At 38.2% G+C, this 24,701-nt stretch overlaps 1 protein-coding gene across 1 annotated transcript in view; it reads left to right on the top strand.

Moving 5' to 3' along the window:
- The window catches only part of LOC137239746 (cell adhesion molecule Dscam2-like), a 246,781-nt gene that overhangs the window by 204,981 nt on the left and 17,099 nt on the right, over positions 1 to 24,701 (top strand). Inside the window, 4 exon segments of the mRNA XM_067765367.1 lie at positions 12,870 to 12,989; positions 22,519 to 22,710; positions 22,782 to 23,246; positions 23,318 to 24,670. Coding sequence (XP_067621468.1) covers positions 12,870 to 12,989; positions 22,519 to 22,710; positions 22,782 to 23,246; positions 23,318 to 24,670 — 2,130 coding nt within the window.

Below are 24,701 nucleotides of genomic sequence, written 5' to 3'. Positions count from 1 at the left end.
ACGAAAGCCAAAAAACTTTCTTGAATTGTAAAATTTGTTGCTTTCGAATTGAAATGGAGGTAGCGCAAAACGAACGTAGTCTGTTCAACGTCACTACACCTTTTCCAGTTTAAGTTCAGAAAATTACAATTCAAGTTCAGAGTTTCCAATATAAATTCAGAAATTGACAATTCAAGTTCAGAAATTTACAATTAAGTTCAGAGTTTCCAATTTAAGTTCAGAAAATTACAATTCAACTTCAGAAATTCTATATTAAATTCAGAAATTTACGATTCAAATTCAGAAGGTTACAGTTCAAGTTCAGAAATTCCAATTTAAGTTCAGAAAATTGCATTTAAAATTCAGAAAAATACATTTTAATTTCAGAAAATTACAATTCAAGTTCAGAAAATTACGACTCAAGTTCAGAAAATAACAATTCAAGTTCAGAAAGTTTGTCAGGAATTTTCTCTTTCGTGCAATGACAGTTAAAACACGGTAAATGTTAGCGCTAATAATCTGATTCAAGGATATGAAGGCCTACTATCTATTAAGAAATTTGACTTCTTAAATCACTTTAATCAATTTTGCTCACATGAAGGAGATAGCGAAAAAAACCGTTTCCTCTCTTCTCTCTCCCCCTATCATAAGACGTCAGTTACAAGGACATACAGCTGTATTCTATGAAAAGGTCACAAGCATTTATCTGCATTGAGTATATCAGCAGTGATGACGAAATCAACGGAGCGTCCACAATCCCACAAGTAACGTATAAGTACTGTGTGTACAGATCCAATCTTCCTCCACCTGCCTCCCGCAACTCTGTGGAGGTCTCCCCCTTCTACTGCTTCCAAACTGCGGTGTCGACTGAAGTACTTTCATGGCCGGAGCGTCCTCTTGCACTTGTTACAAAGAGTTATCCTACGTTTGATTTCTTAGCTCGGGATGTACACGCCTTGGAGAAAACTTGAGATATAGTATATCCAAGCCACAATTGTTAACGAAGCATCAACACTTCCGCAAATAACATATAAGTATTACATTACGTAGTATGAATTGGTATAACTTTTGAACTTACTTATAATTTTTTCTGAATTTGTATTGTCATTTTCCGAACTTGAAATGCAATTTTCTGAACTTGAATCGTAATTTTCTGAACTTGAAATGAAAATTCTGAACTTGAGTTGTAATTTTGTGAACTTGAATTGCGATTTTCTGAATTTAAATTGGAATTTCAGAACTTGAATTGTAATTTTCTGAACTGTAATTGGAAAATCTAAACTTGAATTGTAAATTTCTGAATTTAAATTTGAAATTCTGAACTTGAATTGTAATTTTCTGAACTTGAATTAAAATTTTCTGAACTTGAGTTGTAAATTTCAGAAACTTAAACTGGAAAGGTGTAACATCAGGCGTAGCATCAACGATAATAATAAAATACTTGGCTTTCTTGCGTTGATCTAATATAGTTTTCTTCATATGGTTTCCACAAATTTATAAACAGCGTTTTGAGCTAGATGCCAAATGAAATATTTATTCCTAAATTTTAAGTAAAAAGGCTTTTCAGAATGTTTTTCACAACTCACTATATTATTAAAATAATATTCGTTGCTTTTAAAATGCGGCTTAAAAATTGCAAATGGAACAACTAAAGACTCTCCTGAATTAAAAAAAATTCTTAGTACCTCTAAATCGCGGGCCTCCTCAGTGTTAACAGAAGTTTGTTTTAACGACCAAACTGAAAAACCCTATCAAAAACCAGGACCTATGTTATAAAATAACTCCGTGCTCTTGGCAAATACTAAAAGCTTCCTAGGACTTGGTCGATCATGTGCACCTCTCGCCTTCGCTTAATCTCGCCCAGTCTAACGGAACAAGCTTCAAGAGGAGCGCCCTTTTTAAATAGTTCGTCCGCTTTTTTAATATCACGGTGCCACCTATTTTTTTGCTGTCATCTGCATTGTCAACTTAACGTAACAGCCTTGTGAATAGTTATACATCATGTTCCAGTCAATATACATGATAGCTAAAAGTATTCGATAATTTGTGGTGGTCACTGTACACATGCAAACAACAACAACAAAAAACTGTTACAAAAAATGTAATAAAAGAAATCCTTACAAATTACGTGTTCAATAAAAGCCAACGAATGCGATAATTGCGTTCGAAAAAAATTTCCATGCAAATTACAAATCGAAGACGTGGGTCAATAAATTAACTGTCATTGTATAGCAAAAATATATGACATACATATATGTATGTAGGACCGGGAATAGTTAGACCTAGCCAGCGTGCTATAAAAAAAGTGAGAAAATATATTTAGACTACAAAACAAGCAACGTGAGAGATAAAGGGAAGCAAATGAATTCAAACGTACATTTAAGCCGGTCATCCCTGCTAAGCAAAAGAGCTTTTTGTGAACATTTGAGAATACCTTCTGGCACGTCCAACACCAAACATATTGTGGTTGATGCTAAAATGATGTCAAACTGAAAGAAATATAAATGTTAGTGAACAAAAATTTGTAAAAGGGTATATGACATTTTTAAATTACCATGTCAGCAGTTGTCGGACAGTGACGACAGGCAAATTATGAGAGGGCAACAAATTAAAATAAAGTGAAGAGAAAGTTGCAATAATATAAAGAGACACTGAAGGGCCGCCTGAACTGAGTTTGCCTACCAGTAGCCAAAACGCACTTCAAAGGTACGCAAATGGCAATGAATAAATCTCACTGGTAGGTGCAATATGTGCCATCTAACGGAGTTGTTACAATGTCTATGCATAAGATGTATAGAAATTTAAGTTGGGCTGAATTTTCAGGGGGCTTTTATACCCAGTAGTGAGTTTTATACGACACACGCATACTTTTTAGTACAGTCTGTGTCACGTTCTGTGATATTTGGTAACTATTGATGAGATAATTAGTTTCATTCCAGAAATTTGGGAAGTTGCAGCGGGAACACTCTGACATATTCGGCTTAAGGTACCAATAACTTGAATATTCCACTTAGATCCATTTCCTATCAAAATTTTTTAGTTTGCGCTAATTACCACATTCTCGTGTACCTATTTCAATGAGCAGATTATCGGGAGAGAGTTCCCTGCCAAGACCTTCATCGTTTCATATGATCTGGCAGAACAGTCTTAGCTTAGTCAAAAGAAAATCACTTCTCTTCTACTCAATTCGCTCAATCCAATGTAATGTTATGAAAGGTGCAGTTCTGGCTTCTTTTTACGTTCCGGTCTCTATTTCTGTTGTAATTTCTATTTCCATTCCAGTTCCCGTTTCCATTCTGGTTTCTATTAACGTTCCGGCTTATATTTCTGTTGTGGCTTCTATTTTCATTCCGGTTCCTGTGTCCGTTCTGGTTTCTAATTACGTTCCGGTTTCTATTTCTTCTATGGTTTCATTTCTGATGTGGTTTTTATTTTCATTTCCGGTTCCCGTTTCTATTTGCATTCCGGTTTTTATTTCCTTTGTCGTTTTTTTTTGTTGTAACTTCTATTTCTATTCCGGTTTCTGTTTCCGTTCTGGTTTCTATTTACGTTCCGATTTTTATTTCTGCTGTCGTTTCAATTTAATTCCAGTTCCGGTTTCCGTTCTGGTTTCTGTTAACGTTCCGGTTTTTATATCTGTTGTGTTTCTATTTCCATTCCAGTTCATATTACCATTCTGGTCTCTATTTATGATCCGATTTTTATTTCTGTTGTAATTTCTAATTCCATTCGGCAACTGTTCCTGTTTTGGTTTCTTTTTACGTTCCGATGGTTGTTTCCGTTCTAGTTTATTTTTCCATTCCGGTTTCTTTTTCCGTTCTGTTTCTATTTCGATTAAAGGGTTTGTTTCCGTTCTGGTTTCTATTAACGTTCCGGTTTATATTTCTGTTGTGGTTTCTGTTCCCATTTCTCTTTTGGTATCTATTCCGATTCCGGTAGCTATTCCTGTTTAAATATATTTCTTTGCTGCTTTCGTTAATGATCCCGATTCAATTTTGTTATTATTATTTATTATTGGCATTAAAATTTTAGTACCTTTTTCGATTCCAGTCTCCATTCCTGTTCTCATATTCATTCCTTTCTATATCCACTCTGTTTCTATTTCTGTTCAAGTATTGGTATCTTTTCCGATTCCTGTATCTATTCTTGTTCCACTATTTATCCCTCTCTATTTCCGTTTTGTTTCTTTTTTAGTTGCGGTGTCTGTTTCCATTCATCTCTTTATTGCCCTTCAGGTTTCTATTTCAGTTGTGTTTTCTATTTCTATTCCAGTGTTGGTATGCATTCGGATTCATGAATTTTCTTTTGTTTTGATATTTACTCCTTTCGTTTTCCATTTCAGTTTCCATTTCCGTTCTGTGTCTATTTTCGTTAAAGTTTTGGTATCCATATCGACTCCAATATTTATTCCTGTTCCGATATCTTCCCCTGCGTATTTCCGTTAAGGTTTCTTATTCCATTATCTATAGCAACTTTGGTATTAATTCTGGCCGCGGTAACTAGTATGTTGCCAATATTTACTCCTCCTTCGATACCTGTTCCAATTTCGACATCCTTTCTAGTTACAATATCTTTCTACAGATTCAGTATCTACTACACTCCCGATACCTATTCCAACACCGATATTTATTCAAATTCTAGCTCCAGTCTGAAAAGCGTTTCCGTTATATACTCCGGTGTATGTACCTAGTTAAATTCTAGTGTCTATTCTCTCTGTGGTATCTATTCCGATTTTGGTATCTTTTGCGGTTATATTACCTATTCCGATTGTAGTATCTACTCTGATTCTGGCAAATCTATTAGAGATATCGACACAGGATATATATTCTGGCATCGAAAGCAAAGACAATTCGTGGAGGAGGCGAGTATTAAGAATGCCCGTTTCCTCTGTCCATACTGCAAACAGTACTAGTTCTTTCGAACAACCGTGGTCTATTATTGAGTTTACTTATGGGCTCACCCTTTCGCCACGGCTGTTTTGAAATCGTAGTGGCAATTTTTGGTTTTTCTGAACTTGCTCGACCATGCCAGTCAATTTGTAATCATGAGCCACTAGAAATCGATCCTCCGAAAATGTGGTTTCCGAGTGTAGATAAAAGAAATGCACAGATGGGGTGGGTGTATTTTTCTAGGGAAAAACTTGCTGTCTTATACAAATTTTCCAAGAAACTCTAACGACATCTCTTCAGCCTTAATCTGAATAGTGGAGCCCTAGAGGTAGCTACTAGTATCTACCCTAATGCAGAGTGCAGCTTCTACCCACTTGAAACCGGAATACTCATAGTACTGGGTATAAACGGGTTCAGTGTACGCATATACAAACACATACATACATATATCCCACACGTACTATATTCAGATAAACTATAATGGTGTTTGTGTTGCTTGCCTTTACCAGTCGAATTTCCACATCAACCCACAAAAAAGGTGAATGATGGCTTCAAATACTGCTGTGACGTCCAGCGGTAGCAACGGCCAACAAGTCAAGCTAGCAAGTGATGCAGCCGTAAAGGACGTAGTGAAGTTTTTGTAGCACACAAATTGCAACATCAGGGACAATGCACGAGTGGCAGAACCGTATGTTGGAATTTATACCATTTGCATTTCCCTTGCATAAGGCAATCTTCTGATAAATGACATTTTTTTCGCTTTTAAGCTGGGATGCACCCAGTCATGCATATTCGTGTGCAGTAGCATGTGCGCACATTGCAGCAGCATCGAACGTTCAACGTACAACGGGGAATGCCAGTAGAAGCAGACGGCAGCAATCGTTGTCTACATCCGGCTTGCGTACGTCTGTGCTTGTGTGTGTGTGCGTGTTTGTCTGTGTGTGAAAAAGAAAAATGGCCGAAACTATTTTATGTGAGCACATTCTTGTGGCGACATAATTTTACTCAATATAATTTTATTAAAAACTCTTCAAAGAGGACATTCGTAAATACTTGTGTTCGTTCTCTTGTCAACCTTAAAACCAGTCTTCCTGGGCATTGGTTTCCTTTTGGCTAACAACAGAAAAGTTAATTTCCTAGTACTTTCGGAGCTCGCAATCTGCAACGTCTAATAGAAAATATGTCAATGTACCCCATTATTTTCTTTTAGATCAAATATTTTACCAAGAATACGCCTGAGTGCAATTGATTTCTATATTATAAGTTTTCCGAAGTGACGAAGCAGTCTTGAAGTTGGCCAGAATGAAGACTTAAGCAAGTTGTATTTAGTATTTAAAGGGGAGTGGTGCGAGATTTAAGACGTCGTCTACCTAGAGTGGCATCTTGGCCACTTGTAAGGTTATGTCTAATCGAAGCAACATTTATTTCGGCTGAGGCTCTACGTAGCAGCACATTAGCCTCATCATTATCATCTACTCCTTAAGGATCTAAAACCCGGCCTGTAATGGATGTCATCTTAAATAAGTCCAACATGAGATGATGCCCTCGAATGTAACTTACCCTACTGGCCAAAAGGTTTGATGCTTTGACATAAAAGAACCCTCCTCTAGGCACCGACTTTTCCTGCCGAAGGAGGTACGCCTCAAAGGATACTCCTCCCACCTCATTTTTAAACCATCCTACCAGGAAAAAGCCGCCGGAACCATTTCGATACCAATAAATCTACTCAGGTATTAAGGAGGCAAGTATTGCGTTGGAGTATCGAGATACAATGCTGGGATTCGGTGGCACACGGTGCACTTGGCTTGGTCCTCCACCCAATCTATGATGGAAATTCAACCACGCTTCATTTCTTCGACCTCTGGCTGTAGAAGGAGGTGTGAGCACAGGGGACTACCGTTGTGTTTAAAGGTTGTATTCATGCATTCATCTTCCATTCTTCGGTCACACAGTGGTGGTTTCAATCTGCGCAAAAATCTTAAAAATTGCGTTGCAGTTGTCTTCTCCCGCATCAATGGACACCTCCGATGAAGCGTCCGGTGCAAAAAGGACAATCTTCGTCATTTCAAACACAAAAAATTGTCCGTTCTCTCTGCTACTCAACGACCCTTGGCGGACCACTATCTTACCGCCGCTCCACTCTTGAATATCCGGTACTCTCAGCCACTTCGTCCGTCGCTTACTAATAATGCAGGCTACTCCCTCTCCTCTACATAACCTTTGCCCTGGTATGAGGTGTTACCGGCCTCATTAGGCCGTATGTGTTACTATATGACCTTAGCACGTTAATGCTTATCATGCAGGGCTTGTGAGACCTCTGCTCAACCCTGGATTGACTGAGTGATAACTCAGCCTTTGACAGAAAACCACCTCTTAAGGTGTTTCGTGGTTCTGTGTGAAGAATAGCGGTTCCGTCATACCGATTTTAACCTAAGCGCACATCTATCACTACCAGTCACTTAGCTTGGCCAACGTTTCCTCCACTATTTTCCTCATTAGGGAGCGAAGACTCACGACTAAAAGCCCGCCTCGCCAGAAAATTCCACAGCACCTCTCTTCTCCTTAGTTTTGGAATTAATCGACTATAGCAAAGCCCTATTAATCCGCGAGTTGGACCTCTTAACGTAAGTAACGCAGGTTCGGATTTCTAACTTTCTAACGGGATTTGGAGACCACCGCCATTTTTATTCTCAGGGTCTTTCTGATGTTGAATTATGTTTCGCTATAGTTAAAATCCTTTATTGCCCCATAATTTCAGTGGATACCCCGTTGCGGATGGATTTCAGTCATTTTATATTTTGGGAATCAAAAATATGTGGATTAAAGTAAAAGTGGGGTACAGGGGCTGCCGCTCGGTACTACTCCTGGCCGTTAAAGATGCGCTTAATAAATAAAAGTGACAACATGTCACAAAGGCGTCCTTTTGTGCAGCCATATGAAAGGCGTTTACTTTATTCTTCTTCTTTTTAAGTAGTTTTCCTTAAGGTAGAGTCTGTTCCCGATGCGAATATGAGCGCTTAAGATATAACTTCGCAAATACCCCACAGTTCTCTATTCTTGGTTTGGGGATAGTTTCAATACCTGCCTGCAACAGGACAGTAAATTGAAGTCCAGCTGTATAAAGTTGCTCATCCGTGGCTATAATAAACAAAAAAATTGTACAAAGTAACCAATTGCAGAAACGTCTGGATTTGTTTACGCTTCGATAAGTCATTTGTATCTTCAAGTAATAATTTTTATTATTTAATTCGCAAAATCTTTTCCATACAATTTACGATTAAAATTCCGAATAAAAGCACTTTTTCAATGACTTTACATTGTGGAATGTGTATAGGTGTATGTATATGTTTATTACAAAGTGTGGTTGTTTGCTCACAGCCAGCTAAAATCTGTGTGTGAAGGCTTTACCACAAACGCAACGAACAATGACAAGGATTCATTGTATGAGATAGAATATGCAGGAATGAAGGACATTAGCTGTGGGAAAAAAGTTACTTATGCATCACACTTCTGCAGGTAAAATTTTGTCAATGTCCCACTTTGATGAAAAAGTATAAAAAGGACTTTGATGAAGTTGTGTGAATGGGAATAGAGGGAAATGAAAAAGCAAATGAGTAAAGGGCGATCCCTCGATAGCTGCACTTGATTGACCAGGTAGGAAAGGCGTAGAACTAAGCATGAGTACTAAGTACTCGCGAAGAAACTAGTGCTTGAAAATTAACGAAAGCAGAGGTTACTTCACCAGAATCAAATAATTTCCGCTATCGACCAGTTATTTTTATATTATCGGGTTATTATCAATAGCGAATTGTTATCGTCGAGTTATCGGTTCCTTATCGGCATGTTATCGCAGAGTTATCGGTTTCTTATTGGTTTCTTATCGTCTGTCTGGTTAACAACGGGCTATAGAAGACGTGGCATCGATTTAATGTTGAAGTCTTACCTGGTTCCTGGTTCATAATAAATCAATGAGTTTTTGTTAGCAAATCGATAAAACGTCCATAAAAAAATTGGAAACACTCCAGTAATAAATTGGTAATTTTTTGATTACACAACGACAACTTTTATATAAATAATCGACAACTTTTCACTAGTAAATCGATAACCTTTTCCATATCAAATTAACAAAATGGCGATAACAAATCGACAACTTTTCGATGGCCAATCGATAACTTCTTGATAACACAGCGACCACTTTTCCATAAATAATTGATAAGTTTTCGCAAAGAAGTCGAATCATCTGTAGCAAGCCCTTTCTTTCCTTTCCTTTGTTTAACTTTACTTTCCCAGATTCGCTGTCTTTTTTTCACGGACGTTGGGTCAGAGCACAGCACTCAATTGGCCCAATGAAATCAAGATAATCCTGTTCATGTATCCATATGCCGTATGACCTCCGTAAGGTATTAATGCGATTGAACCACCGCTGCTTCAGAGTATTTTGCCGAGAAAACGAGGGCAATTAAACGTTAAGTGCTATGCATTTTCCAATTCGGTGGGAGAGTGTGGACAGAAAAGATCCGTCTTGCCCACTCAATATCTGCGTGAGTTAGTATTCTAGCTCGCCGTGCTTCAGCTCATATCATAGCTTCACCTGGGCCGGCGATGCTGGGCTTTATTCGAATAAGAGCTCCACTAACTTTTGAAACTTTCTCTCCACCAAAACCACTCCTTCTTTATTGCTACTCATCTCCATCCCTATGTCGTCAGCCGCTCCTTTATTCTTTCTACTACTTCATTACATAACGCTTGGAGCAGATGCATCTTCTTGGCCGCTGGTACTATGAACATGTCATCTGTATAGCCGACAATTTGTGTGCCTCCAGCAAAGTCGTATTCCATAGCGTTGTCCTTTGACAAAGGAGTACTTTGTCGCTAAAATAGCTACCAATTATTCTAAGCAGATAAGCAGGTGTCCCAAAGTTTCGCAGCCCTTTCATTATCTGCAACCACTTCGCAGTGTTAAAAGCATTTCTAATATTCAAGTTAATCAGTGCACAGAGATTTATTTTACTTTGACCTCCAGCTATGGCTTCGCCGGACATATTGACAACAGTTTGTATTGTATCTATCGTTGATATTGATTTTCGAAATCGAAACGAACTTCCGGGGTCTGCTGCAGACGCTCACTGGTAATACGCTAGAGAATATTTCCTATCCAATCCAACATACAAAGTGGCCAGTAGGAAGATGGCTGATGGGACAAATGTCACCCTTTCACCACCTGCTCTGTTAATTGTGGGACCCATACTTTCGAAGTCTTCGCATTGATAGGTTCAGTAAGCTTGTGTCAGAAAAAGAGTTGCGACGACCCTTCTCATTAGAATCGGGCATGCAAGCTGCTCAGATTTCTGTCCTTTATCTCCGAGGATCAAAGATCGGCACTATCCCATGGTTCCTAGAAGCAAGGTCTCTTGGCATTTGGCAACAAAATATGTTCTTATTTTGGTTTTGATTTCTTTCAAACTAATATTACATTTACAATGGTCTCAAATTCGTACGTCATTTTAATGCGTTTCGATTGGTCTCAACCGCATCTTACTTGACCTTCACTGAAAGAGTTCACCGAAAGAACACCAATCCATCCAAGACCAATAGAACGAACTCTATACCAATAGAACCTTAAAAAATATAAAAATAAGTAAAGCAGTTTCTGGTATAATTATCAGTTTGGCTTTAAAAAAATTAATGGAAACTGCTTTTCATAGCTGAAGTACAGCCTTAAGACTAAGATACGTCAACTAACCATGATATTCCTGCGGGGTTTTCTTTTTTTTTAAGGAAATGTCAAAAGTGTGTGTGGATCAAGTGAGTGGATCGCATTTGCAGCCAAAGCGTTTACATTGGCCTCATTCGCATCTCGCTTAACCTTCCCTGCGAGACTTGATTGCAAGGGCACTAATCCATCGAATGAAAAAGCACTGACTATAGTTCGATAAAAAAAATAAAAAGCAGTTTCTAATCGAAACGTGTGGAAACTACTATTTATAGCTTTGGTATAGCAAAAAGGTTCTACACGTTGTTTAAAAGTTGTGTTCTTGCCGTATTTCTTTTAGTAGGAATTTACAGGTCGAATGCGATCAAATGAGTCATTTGGAGAACGCGATTTGTATGAGGAAATGCGACGCATTTTCAATTTTTCACCAAAAATTACGCATTTGGTGCGGTGTAAATGCATTATAAATGTGATCAAATGAGTCATTTCTGAAAAAGAATTAGTATGAGGAAATGCATCGCTTTTAAATTTTTTACCCAAGATGATACATTGAGTGCAGTGATATAAGCTGTTTCGACTTAAAGAGGTGAATACAGTACAAGTATTCCATTCTTTTTCTCAGGAGAGATTTTACAACTCAAAACTAGTAATTTTATTCACAGATAAAATTAAGGCCGAAATTATGCAATTATAAAGCCATTATAAAACCTAATTTGAATGTTTTCACACAGAAAAATTTTCTCAAAGCAAAATGATGGTAAAATTAACCGATATTTCTGTAAATTTTTGTCCCTCGCAAATAGCTGTTGAATAAACTACGCACAAATTGTTGGTTCTAAAATAACCATATTAACAGTTAAATCAACGAAATAAAATGCAGCAAATCTAAGCTCTGTTAAAAAAAATACATAAAATTAAAAAAAAAATTGTTTAAGATTTTGGTGTTGGATAACTTTTAAAATATAACAGTGGCTGTTGATATTACGAAAGTCATAAAAAGTAAATTGTGAGTGGTGTGAGCTTAAGTTTCACTTTAAAATTAGCTGGCGCATTTGCATAATATTGAGAGTTGTTCGATGTTGAAATTACTAATAAAATCAGTACTTTTAACCAAGGAATCAGTTAGATTAACTAAAAATCTGTAACTTTTAGAGAATATTGTTAATCTTTACAAAAAACTTCGTTTAATTGACCATAATGCGATCGATTTTACTGAATAGCTGTTAATTCAAGAATAACAAACTTGATTTGTGGATTTTACTAGCTTCATTTCTTCTGTTTGCTTCATATTTAAATGAGTAGATTATGAGTTTAAAAAAAAAATTTCAATTAGAAAATTATTCAAACATAAAATGCAAAAAGAAGGCAATTGGGAAAAACTTTACAACAACTAAGGCATGACGTAGCTGAATGCGTTTATAACCATTTCAACTATCATAGGAGTGCGAGTTCGACTCCCACTCCCGGGAGAAAAGGCTTTGAAGAGATTTACAAGGTATAATCGAAACAGCTGTCGCCTTGTCCGTCCTGATGTCACGTTGTTTAAATTTTTCCCAAATTATTAAATAAATTATAAAATTAAAAAAATGCTTCAAATAAATGTTTTCATACATTTAAAAAAGCAATATGGGCAATCCTCGATTATTAAAATCATATAAAATACTCTATTGAAAATTTATTCAAGAATAATTTGTTCATGAATAAATTAACTTTGAATAATTTTCTTATGATAAATTTCCATACAAATAATTATTTAAATAAAAATGTATACGCATAATGCCCAATTCTGGTTTTGAGGAATTTTAAATTGAAATTTGGTTGCGGTATAGCCATTTATATTCTGTAAGTATTATCCAAATTAAACAAATAAGAAATATTGCAATTCTCTTTTTTAAAATTGGACCAAAAAGAAATTTTTTTGTTCACATATTTTTTCCATTTTAAGAAGGTGCCATACATTTTTGTATAAAACAATTTCAGGTGAGTGATTTATTTAAAACTTGTTTTCATAAATCTTACTTGTACTTATACAATGTATAAATACTAAACCATACACATGTATCTGTTTATCTACACAACAATAATAGCCTCATACATAGTCTTAGTTATAGTCTGCATGCCTAGCTTTAACTCAGTTCCATTGCATGAAATATTTCGCACAGAATTTCATATGAAATTTCACATAACTTGAACAACACAAAATTCTATGTTTACATAAATTTTAATCGAAAAAAAAATATTTTTTTGTAATTTCAAATGTGCAAACATTTACAACTACATAAAAACAGTTCCACCACGCTGGATAGTAAAGCCAACAGATCAAGATGCCATACTTGGTAACCCAGTGGTGATAACATGCAAAGCGGATGGATTTCCTATACCCACCGTACAATGGAAACAATCGATTGGTAAAGTATCGGAAATATCCTAAACTTTAATTTGGGTTTTGTTTTGATTTTTTTGATTCAATTAGATACCGACTTTTCTTTGGCTTGGCTTAGTGATCATCAATTTCAAACTTCAAAGTGTTGCCAGTGCAAAATATAACTTCAACAACCCAATTGTCAACTTCACCTAAGCTAGGCGAATCCTTTTACAAATATGAATATATCATACACATATTTAGCAGGCGAGGCCCTCGCGACACGTTCCTCATAAAACTAGGGGTATTTGCGGTATGGGCTTAATGAACAAAGCTGGAATTGCGTATGGGTAATGTCATACGAAAGGCAATTTCTTACATTCGTAAACTTTTTGGATCCTTTTAAGTGTACCAAATAGTCTTACAACAGTACGACTCCTACTGTAGTTCTACTTGCGCGTGAATCTCTACTATCCCTGCCGCGAATTTCACTAGTTCCAAGCCAATGCAGAACTATCGCATTAAGCGACAGTAATAGTTCTAAATCAGCGCGGTCGCGGTGCTTTCAACTGACACTTTTAACATTGTGATGTACATCGAAATTGCAATTTCTCTCATTTTAGACCTTTTGAACGCACATAACTGGTTTAGTCGTAGAAGGTCCTGAAATTGTCGCAGTAGTTGCCAACCGTCCTGCATCCGTTTACCACCAGCTCATAGGTAGTCCTTAAATTAACTGAAATGGCAAATAAGCATTTTAACAAAGGGTTTATACACCAAGGCAAGGCCGATGAGGGATATCTTTAAGCAATTTATATCCCACTTGTTATGGCCGTTAAACCCAACAGGCGGACATTAGACTATTTACATGAATGACAGGCGGATGCCATTAGAGTCTTTACCTCCCATAGCCCTCCTAAGTGTAGAAGTATTTGCTGTCTTTATGACTAGGTGGCCCCTTCCCCTCATCTGTGTCTTTAGTATAAGCAGGTTCTGAGACTAAAGAGAGAATATATGTAACTCCCCCTCCCCCCAGGCTGAAATACGCGCCAAATTGGCGTAACACCGCTTTCAGTTTAGCTCTTACATGGAAGCATGCAACTCCTGGAGTCAGTGCTGTCAAGCAGCGAAATCAATACTAGGATGGCAGGATGGATGCCTTAAGGCAAACTTGACAACATATATTATTTAGCTGTGAGGAAGGAGTGCCGTTATGACTGGAGTCATCCCTCAACTTGCATGAGTAATTTCTTTCACAGCTTCTTGGAGTATGTGTTACACTTTCACTGCATCAGAAAAATAGGCCTCTACGCAGTGTTGTCGATATGGATGACCCTTTGCTGGATATAGAACCGGCAACAACCACCATTAAGTTACCAGCCCGACCATCTCAGGATGACCATACTGAACCTTCTAGGCAATCGCGCCTCCACCCCAGTCCCTAGTTCCTTGAGGAACTTGGGGTTGCCAGATGTGTATTATACATGCATATTTGTAACAGGATTCCCCTCGCGTAGGCGATGTTGAAAATTGGGTTGGGGAAGCTATCAGCTTATCTTAGCTTATGAACTCCTTGAATCCCTTGCGCCAACGCTAAGAGGTACGCATATTTAGAAGAAAAAAATGTGAAGTCGAATTGCGTGAGTACAAGTAGCTTCATATGCTGTCTGATAGGAATGTTGCCTGAATCTTCTACCAGAATACAGAAAGGCATGGCAGGGCAAGTTTCTGCAGGAATGGTGTGTTTAAATTATGTGGGATCCTTTCTCCTCCATGCTAGATAGCGAAGGAGATGGCGAAGTCGATATCTCAATCTAAATAGTCCGCAATATAACTACGACGAAGTGTGAATAGCAATATCCAAGCTCAGTCATCGACTGATACTCGTCGCGAAAGGTAGTGCGTTCAGTTATCTCAGTGATTTTCTTTGTTATTCTCATTTGTGCTTTTCTTACACACTCTGCAAGTCTCTTTGCAGTTTTCTCTGCAATAGTGTCTTTAAACGCGTGTGTTATTGTTTCGGACTAACAAGTGCGTAGTTACTATGCCCCCCGGGGTACGCTGATTGGGGATAACAGGTTTACTCAGGTATCCTCAAGCCCGAGCCGGAAAAAGAAAAAAAAAACACTAACTCACCAATTGTAATATTTCCATCCTTACCAACAATAAAAAAGGAACACCTAAAATATTTAGTAGCAAGTGCTGTATACTCACCTAAACCGCTCAATAAATATTCATGCTTTGCTATTGACAAAGCTCTAAAAAACATTAGCTCCGATATAATAAGTATTTCAGAACTAAGGGACGGAAATTTACTTCTCCTGGTCAAAAACGAAATCATAGTGAACAAATTCTTAAATGCCACACAATTAATAGGAGTTTGTAAAGTTAAAATCGAGTTCCATAATAATTTAAATAGCTCAAAGGGAACAATATATGCACCGTGCCTAAACGATATCACAGAGTCAGAAATTATTGAAAATCTTAAAGAGCAGGGTGTTATATCTGTTTTCAAGTTCCCCAAATACGTGGAAGGTAAACAAATACTGAGCGGAGTACATCTCCTAACCTTCGACATGTATCACCTACCCGAAAAAGTTGAAGAAATCCTGGTACACCACAAAAGTGAGGCCTTATTATCCAAACCCTATGAAATGCAAAAACTGTCACCTTCTTGCCCACACAACTAAACGTTGTGTCAATCATCCTGCCTGCGACTCTTGTGCACTTCCCCCCCACATTCCCCCGAAGAATGCACGCGATCACACTGCGTAAATTGTACAGGTCCTCACCCCGCATCTAACAGATCATGCCCTAAGTTTTTGCAAATGAAGGAAATCATTAAAATAAAAACAGACAAAAAATGTACTATGCGCGAAGCAATAAAAACATATAGAACCCAGTCTTCCCCTACTTTGGACCCCTCCCTTTCCTTTTCTGCAATTACAAAAAGCATTCCAAACCCACAAACCAAATTAAATGAACAAGAAAACACAAATTAGCATAAGAATTTACAACAAATAAACTCAAATACCCCTAACGGTATAAACCACATTCCTTACACACGACAACAAAATACTTTCAATAACGCGACCAATCTAAACATAAATGAAACAAATGAAACACAAAAGGGTACAAAAAAAAAACAATAACATAGAAAACAACGAAAAACAAGAAAGTAGTGCAAACCAAATAGATATTATAAATCCAACATCGATATCAGTCGATGACTTAACAAACCCAATAATTTCATCTTTCCTTTCCCAACTTATTTCCCCTAATATCCTCCCCCCCCTCTCCTCCTCAAGCTTGCATATGCAAGACCATCCTATGGACTAAATCTGGATGCGTATTCTGCAATGGAACTTAAATGGTCTGTATAATAATTATGTAGCCCTCAATATTCTAATAAATGACTTCTCACCTGAAATCACAGCTTTACAAGAGACTCATATTCCCTACAACAAAACTGCCTATCCTGCCAACAATTACATTAGTTATGTTCACAATATGCCACAAAACACCACATCAAAACAAGGAATTGCTATTTTTGTCAAAAAGGTTATAAATCACCAATTAATACAAACAATCTCCAATATCTCCTGCCTTGCTACTGAAGTAGACATCGGGTTCAAATTTGTCTTAGTAAACTGCTACATACCTCCACATCAAAATTTTACTAGTACAGACATCTCAAACATAATTAAGTCTTTTAACCGCTCTATTATCTTGCTAGGTGACTTCAACGCTTGGAGTCCTCTTTGGGGTTCTCCATCAGTCAATCAAAGAGGACAGCTAATTGAGGATATTATTATGGCCCACAGCCTTATAGTTCTTAGCGATGGCACTCCTATCCATTTTTCCACACACAAAACATTTTCTCACCTTGACATAACACTTACATCATCCTCAACAGCTCCCAAAATATCCTCTCGCACTTTAGAAGACCTTCACAATAGTGATCATTTCCCCGTCCTCACATCATTTCTCACACCTACTCTTTATCACGTCAAGCGAAAATCTAAATTCCTAACAGATAAAGCAGACTGGACCCGCTTTGGCTCTCTCTCCATAGATCTTTCTAATAAGAACCCGTATAAAGTTAATGTCAATGCTGAAGCCAGTGCAATAAAAACAATCATTCGATCAGCTGCACATGCGTCTATACCCCAAAGTAGTGCGAGACAATTCTCAGCCCAACTACCCTACTGGTCCAATATACTATCATCCCTTAGGAAAAACAAGCAATATCTCTGGGCTGAATATAAGAAAAATAGATCTGACGAAAACCTTATCTGCTATAAGAAAGCAAATGCAGTGTTTAGAAAACAGTTGAAAGAAGCCAAACGAAAACACTTAGAAAACTTCACAGCCAAAATATCCCCCTCCTCAAACCCTAAACAAGTGTGGGCTGACATAGAGACCCTATCGGGATCCCGTCCAGCCTCAAATATTTCATTTATCCACTCATCACAAGGTCCTATTTACTCCCCCAAAGAAGTCGCTTCTGAGTTTGCTACTGCATGGCCAGCATACTCAAATAGTTTCAACTTTCATCCGCGTTTTAACGCACTCAGTGAACAATACGCCTTAGAATCCTATCACAACCCCTCCCCATCCCACACAGCTCTATCCATAGAAGTTCCAATAACATTTGATGAATTTGAATATACGATATCCTCAATGAAAGGGAAAACACCTGGCGAAGACAAAATTTCTTATCCTATCTTGAGGAACCTACCTAAACCACTCAAATCTAGAATCGTGAAGCTTTATAACGATATCTATGAAACAGGTGCATTTCCCCAGCAATGGAAAACTTCTTCAATCCTGCCCATTCTTGAACCTGATAAACCAACATCCTCAATATCAAGCTACATACCCATATCCCTTCTCCCATGCATTTCCAAAATTTTGGAAAAAATTATCTCTACTCGCATCATGTTCTTTGCGAAAGCAAATGGGCTAATAACTCCTCATCAATTCGCTTTCCAAAAAGGTCTTGGGGTTATCGATTCCTTGATGTATTTTGAAAATTTTGCTAAAATGGCCCTAGCATCCAAAAACCATGTCTCTGTTCTCAACCTTGATTTTGAAAAAGCCTTTGACAGAATTGGTGCCCATGTGGTGCTGAGAGCACTTAAATGATGGAAGGTAGGCAGCAAGTTGTATAATGTTGTAAAGTCTTTCTTAAGCAATCGTAAATTCCTGGTCAGAGTAAATAACCATAATTCTGATATTTTCAAACTTTTCAACGGATTACCACAGGGCTCACCCCTTTCCGTATCTCTTTTCACAATCGCTTTCAATGAGTTAAGCTCTATCATTGCATCATTCAACCATTTGGAACACTTCATCTACGCAGATGATGTTATTATATTTACAAAGACTACAAACCTACTTAAAGTTAATGAAACATTCGGTCGAGTTTTAGATGAAATTGCAAATTGGTCTCAAACATCAGGGGCAAATCTCGCAACATCGAAATGCTCAACATTCCACATATGCAGAAAGTATAAATGCTCCTATCCTTCCTTACACATCCTTAACACCAGTATTCCCCACTCGGACACTCTTAAAATACTAGGCATACTATTTGATAAGAAACTTACTTATAAAGGCCATTGTAAGTATATTAGAGCAAGATTAGCAAATAGGTTAAATATAATAAAATATCTTTCCTCTAATCATTGCTTTGCCCACACTAATACTCTTATAAACATAACAAGGTCGTTAATATTATCAAAAATCGATTATGGACTGCCCATATATGTAAACTGTGCAAAATCACACATTAAGGTTTTAAACGCGCCATACCATGCAGCTGCTAGAAGAAGTCTACGTGCATTTGCGACATCACCAGTCAAAGTTGTCCTTGCTGAAACTGGACTTCCAAATATTTTGAGCAGAATCCAGTACGACACCATGATGCTTATACCAAGGATTCTATATTGCAGGAATAACCTATTGTTCGAACAAATAAAAGCTGCTCAACCTGAAGAAAAAAACCCAAAACAGACTCCACAATATCACGTTGTTTGTCGCTAATAGAAGACGCAAACATTTTCTCAAAACCAATATTAATGAAGCCAACTACTCACCCGCCCTTCGCTGTACCAAGATCCTCAGTGATCTCAAATCTCCAAAATTATCGTAAACAAAACACCAGTAGTAGTGAATATTTAAAGAGGTATATCGAAGCACTGCAACCATGCAATGATGATTTGGAGCTTCTATTTACCGACGGTTCAAAATCTGACAACAATACCACCTTTGCTATCACAAATAGACTAGGTGAATCCATCTCTGTGGGGGCATTACCCAACTATTGCTCAGTATTCACAGCTGAAGCAGCTGCCTTGCTCGAAGCGGTAATAAATATGTGGTCTGCACCGACAGAAAATCTTCTGTTGAAGCCATTTTAAATCCATTAAACGATTGTTACCTGGTTTCCCGAATTCGTGAAACTCTGCTTCAGCATATTTACATTAAAATTATGTGGATACCTGGGCACATAGGCATACGTGGAAATGAAATGGCGGATAAACGAGCAAAAGATTCGTCCAAAGAACCTCTTAATTTCTACGAATATCTAATAAACAGAGATATACGCAAACTCGTAATAAAGATCTCATATGAAAGACGATTAGAGGATTGGGGACAATATCAACACCGCTACAAAATCTGCCATCTAACGGGGTCACGACCATCATTCCCAATAAACGCCTCCTGCAAATCCATACAACACTTTATCAGACTAAGAATTGGCCACACGCTTGTAACACATGCACATCTCCTCAATGGGGAACCTCCTCCATCATGCCCTTATTGTGGAAGCAACATTTGCACAGCTTCCCACCTGATCGATGAATGTCCAGGACTACAACAAATCCGTTCACCCATTTTCGGCAGCAAAACACCTTCAGAGCATCTAAGATGTATTAACGACAACAATATAAATATCATTTATAACTTTATTTCCCGGTCCAAATTAAAAGTATAATTGTGTCTTGTATCTTACTATCTATCAAAATTCACACATTCACAGTAATTCATAATTATGGAGCACGCATATGGGTTCATGGATGTTAAGGTGTGGCAAACGCCTGCATGAGCATCTGCGTTTATGTACCCATGCGCCTGCCTCTGTATCTTATCATACCATCGCCTAAGTTAAGATTTAGCAAGCCGACGGACCTGGCAGCCAGTGCTTTAGCTCATAAGTGTAGTAATTATTTATAATTGCTTCTCTTTGTAATAAATAAATAAAAATATCCAAGCTTAAAACAAACAAAGCGCCCAGAAAATGCTTGCCTACTGTCAGAGCAGTTGAAGCTCAGGAGGCGAAGTGTGCTTGTAATATGCATTCATCAATTCAGAAATATGCTCTGCCCAATCTAAAAGAAAGAAAGATCATTTCACATTACTGTTACTAGTTTCCCACGGCGTAAAGGATTCATCGATTGTAAATATTTTGCCAAGGACTGAGGCACAAAGTCGGCAAACCGATTGGGCGACTTTAGGCATGGTAAAAGAGTCACTGACTAAATATTCACGATGCGCCAATCCTGGAAAAGACCCAGGATTTTGACTTCCCCGCAAAAGAAAAAAAGAAAAGAAAAGAAAAGAAAAGAAAAGAAAAGAAAAGAAAAGAAAAGAAAAGAAAAGAAAAGAAAGGAAGTGGATTAAAGTAAAGGAATGGAAAAGAAAGAAAAGTAAAGGAAAAGAAATGTGAGGAAAGGTTAGGTTAGGTTGAGCTGGCCGGTCCATGAGGACCTCACATAGACTGATTGAGTCCGTAGTGTTACTAGAAGTTTTTTGTAACGACCAAAGTGAAAAACCTTATTAAAAACCAGGACCTATGGTATAAAATAACTCCGTCCTCTTGGCAAATACTACAAGTTTCCTGGGACTTAAGCCACTTGCTGCTTCTAGGTCTGACAGTTGTATCACTCCTAATAGCTGGAGTCTTAGCCTGGCAAGTGCAGGGCACGAGCACAGAACGTGCTCGATCGTTTCCTCCTCCAACCCGTACTTCCTACATCTGCTATCACTGACCAAGCCTAATTTAAAGGCATGTGACGCCAGAAGGCAGTGTCCAGTCAGAATACCCGTCATGAGTCTACAGTCCTCTCGTTTTAATGACAGAAGTAACTTCGCTAGTCTAAGGTTGTAAGACCTACACATAATCTTCGACACTTTACAGCCCGCGCTTGAACCCACGCCTTTTCCGCTTGGTCGATCATGTGCACCTCTCGCCTTCGCTTAATTTCGCCCAGTCTAATTGGGACGTCTACGGAGCAAGCTTCAAGAGATGCGCCCTTTTTAGCTAGTTCGTCCGCTTTTTCATTCTCATCTATTCCCATACGCCCTGGGACCAATATAGATGTATGCTTCTCCCTGTCCCGATTCTCTCTAGAGACTGCTTACACTCTAACACGCATTGAGATGCTGTTCTAGGCGAGATTATTGCCTTAATTGCTGCTTGACAAATGCGAGAAAATAAATGAAATAATTAAATTAAAAAACCAGAAGCCGAGGTGTTAATGGTTTGTTATCGCTTTTTTGCTTGAGTTATTGGGATCTGGCCGTGTTATCCATTTCTTTTCAACGAATTATTGGTTTGTTATCGACGAGGTAGTTATTGATTTATTATTGAAGTGTTTAACCTTTCCATCGAAAAGAAAGGTTATCGATTAGCTGTCGATATTTTATTGGAAAGTTATCGATTATTTATCGTAATTTTTATCGAAAAATCATCAATTCGTTATCGCATTTTATTTCACATATTATCAAAAAGCTATCGATTTTTTATCGAAAAGTTACTGATTGATAATAACGAAAAAAATAATTTTTTTATCAAATAAACTATCGACTTCTTGTCGAAATCTATTTGTTATAGAAGTTTTATGGATGTGTTTTCGGCGTTTAATAGATTTGTTATTGACCTCTCATCAGTTTGTTATAAACCAAATAGCGACAAAAATTCAATAGTAAATCGAAGCATATTTCTAAAACGTCGATAATAATGCGATGAGAAACCAATAAGAAGCCCATAACTCGGGGATAACAAGCCGATAACAAACCCATATCTCGACGATAATTTCACTATCTGTAAGCCGACAAAAACACAATGGCTCATCGATACTGTTTGTTACCGATAAGAAACCAACGTAGCTTTTCTCAAATAGGCCACAATTAATTGTTTCCGATAAAGTTGCCTCTACTGTGGTTTTACTTCAACCCCGAACTCTCATTAATTTAAATAATTAGCTGTCTCAGTTTCGAACTTCACGAGGAGATATTCGGCACTAACGCCCCTTTTTATTTGAACGAAAAAGCTTTCGGATATTGTTCATACTTTTTGGAAAAAAAGTAGCCGAGAAATATTTTGGAAGAGATATCGTAAACTTTAGAGTTTTTTCGATATACTTTGTCTCCGCAAATAACCTTATTATAATTTTGTGTTTCTTATACCTCACCTCTACGTTAATACTTAATATATTTCTCCCTCTTTCTTTCTCCTTTAAATCTCGCAATCTGAAATTTTGCTGCGCTGCCCTTATAATAAACAGGTGACTCAGGCGACTATCGTGAGCTCAGCTATGGGATAGGAAGTGGCAATTCGCAATCGGTTATCGAAACTTATAACAACGGTTCATTGATTATACCGAAAGTTGGACGAGAGCACGAAGGCAGTTATTTGTGTCAAGCGAGTAATGGCATTGGCGCTGGTTTAAGTACGCTCATCAAATTAACAGTGCATGGTAAGTTCGTAACGTCATAAGCAGAATAGTTATGTGTACTATCGCCCTCACTATCCACACTTCATTTGCAGTCGGTCCCTCTGTAACGGTATCGAAGAAGCAAGTTTCTGTGCGCCGCGGTGATCGTGTCACTCTGCGCTGTGAAGCCGATGGCGATCAACCACTCAATATAACATGGCGTGCCAAAGCTAATCACATAGATCCATCTTACGATATACGCTATCATATTAAAGATTCACCGCTCAGTCGTGGTACAGTTTCGGAAATGACCATACTGCAGACAATACTCAATGATCGTGGTGAATATACTTGCATTGCTATGAATAATTATGGACACGATCGTGCGGGCATACACTTGCAAGTGCAAGAACCACCAAATTTTCCGGTTAATTTACATGTTACTGATTTGGGTAGTCGTTCAGTAACGCTGGCATGGTCGCCAAATGATCAAGATTCGATTTATATGAATAATGCTGGCAATAATCGTGATTCACAACCGATATCGAATTATATATTGCAATATAAGAAAGCGGGAGGTATGTTTTTGGTTTGACAAGTTATTTTATTTCTCTCACTATCACGCTTTCTCTTCCACTTCGCATTCTAGACGTCTGGCATGAGCACAACAATCAGAAACTGCTACCCGGTGAAAAGACAACGGCACAAATTGGTTCACTACGTCCCGCACAAGCATATCACTTCCGTCTTTACGCCGAAAATCATTTGGGTACGAGCGCGCCAAGCGACATACTACTCGTGCAAACCGATGCTGAAGTACCAAGTGGCCGTCCACAGGATGTTTCCATAGAACCACTGGGACCTCAGCAATTGCTTATCACTTGGCGTCCGCCCGAACGTGATACCTGGAATGGTGAACTGCTCGGCTATACGATCGCATATCAGAAGCAGGGCGCTCCCGATAACGTACAAAATTTCACAAAAGTCAGCAGCTTAGGTGGCGAAGGCCTAAACGATTTCCGTCTCACCGGTTTGGAAAAGTATACGCAATATGCTATAACGGTATCCGCATTTAATGTTAAAGGTGATGGCCCACCAAGTGAGGTTACTATGGGTCACACTTTGGAAGATGTACCATCAGCGCCGCCGCAAGGGGTTAACTGCATCGCTCTTACTGCACAGAATATACAAGTCTCTTGGCAGGCACCACCCAAAGAATCTAATCATGGTATCATACAAGGCTACAAGCTACTCTATGAACCCAGTAATATCGAATCGGAGTATGGCACGCGCGAAACGAAGATCACGTCTGCCTTGAGCACTGTGCTACATGGTTTACAACCATTTACAAATTACAGCGTACAAGTTTTAGCATTCACACGCGCTGGTGAGGGTGTACTGAGTCCCACAGTGTCTTGCACAACCGAAGAGGCAGTGCCAGATGCACCGGAGCGCGTGAAATCGGTTGTGAGTAGTGAGTCTTCAGTTATCATTAGTTGGCTGCCGCCACGTCGACCCAATGGCATTGTGACCAAATATAATGTTTACATACGCATTTTGGACAAAGGTCAAGAGTTGAAAATACTCAAAGAAGTGCTACCGGCCAATAATCGTCATTTCGAAGCTAAAGATTTGATGGTGCGTGAAACTTATGAATCATGGGTGACAGCTTCTACACGCGTGGGCCAAGGTCCTAGCACACCAGTCATTAAACTAATACCGAGCACTTCGGTGCCAGCAGCTATTATCTCGTTTAGTCAGACCTTAAGCGTTAGTTGGCGCGTGGACTTGAAATTGGCTTGTGTTTTTGTTGGTAATCCTAAGCCAAACTCAGAATGGAAGGTTTTGAATGCGCGTGCAAAGAAACATTTTCGTTTGGAGGTGAGCAATGATAATACGTTGACGTTGCGTAATATACAAAGGTCGCACGAGGGCAACTATTCGTGTGTGGTGCGTAATTCAATTGGTTCGGATCACATTGTCTATCAGGTATACGTCCAAGGTGAGTGAATAATTTTTAGTTCCAAGAATTT

Source organism: Eurosta solidaginis, chromosome 2 (genome assembly GCF_040869045.1).
Source record: "Eurosta solidaginis isolate ZX-2024a chromosome 2, ASM4086904v1, whole genome shotgun sequence".
NCBI classification, from domain to species: Eukaryota; Metazoa; Arthropoda; class Insecta; order Diptera; family Tephritidae; genus Eurosta; species Eurosta solidaginis.
The sequence above is the reverse complement of the archived record's forward strand: the minus strand, read 5'-3'. Positions and strand labels throughout refer to the sequence as shown.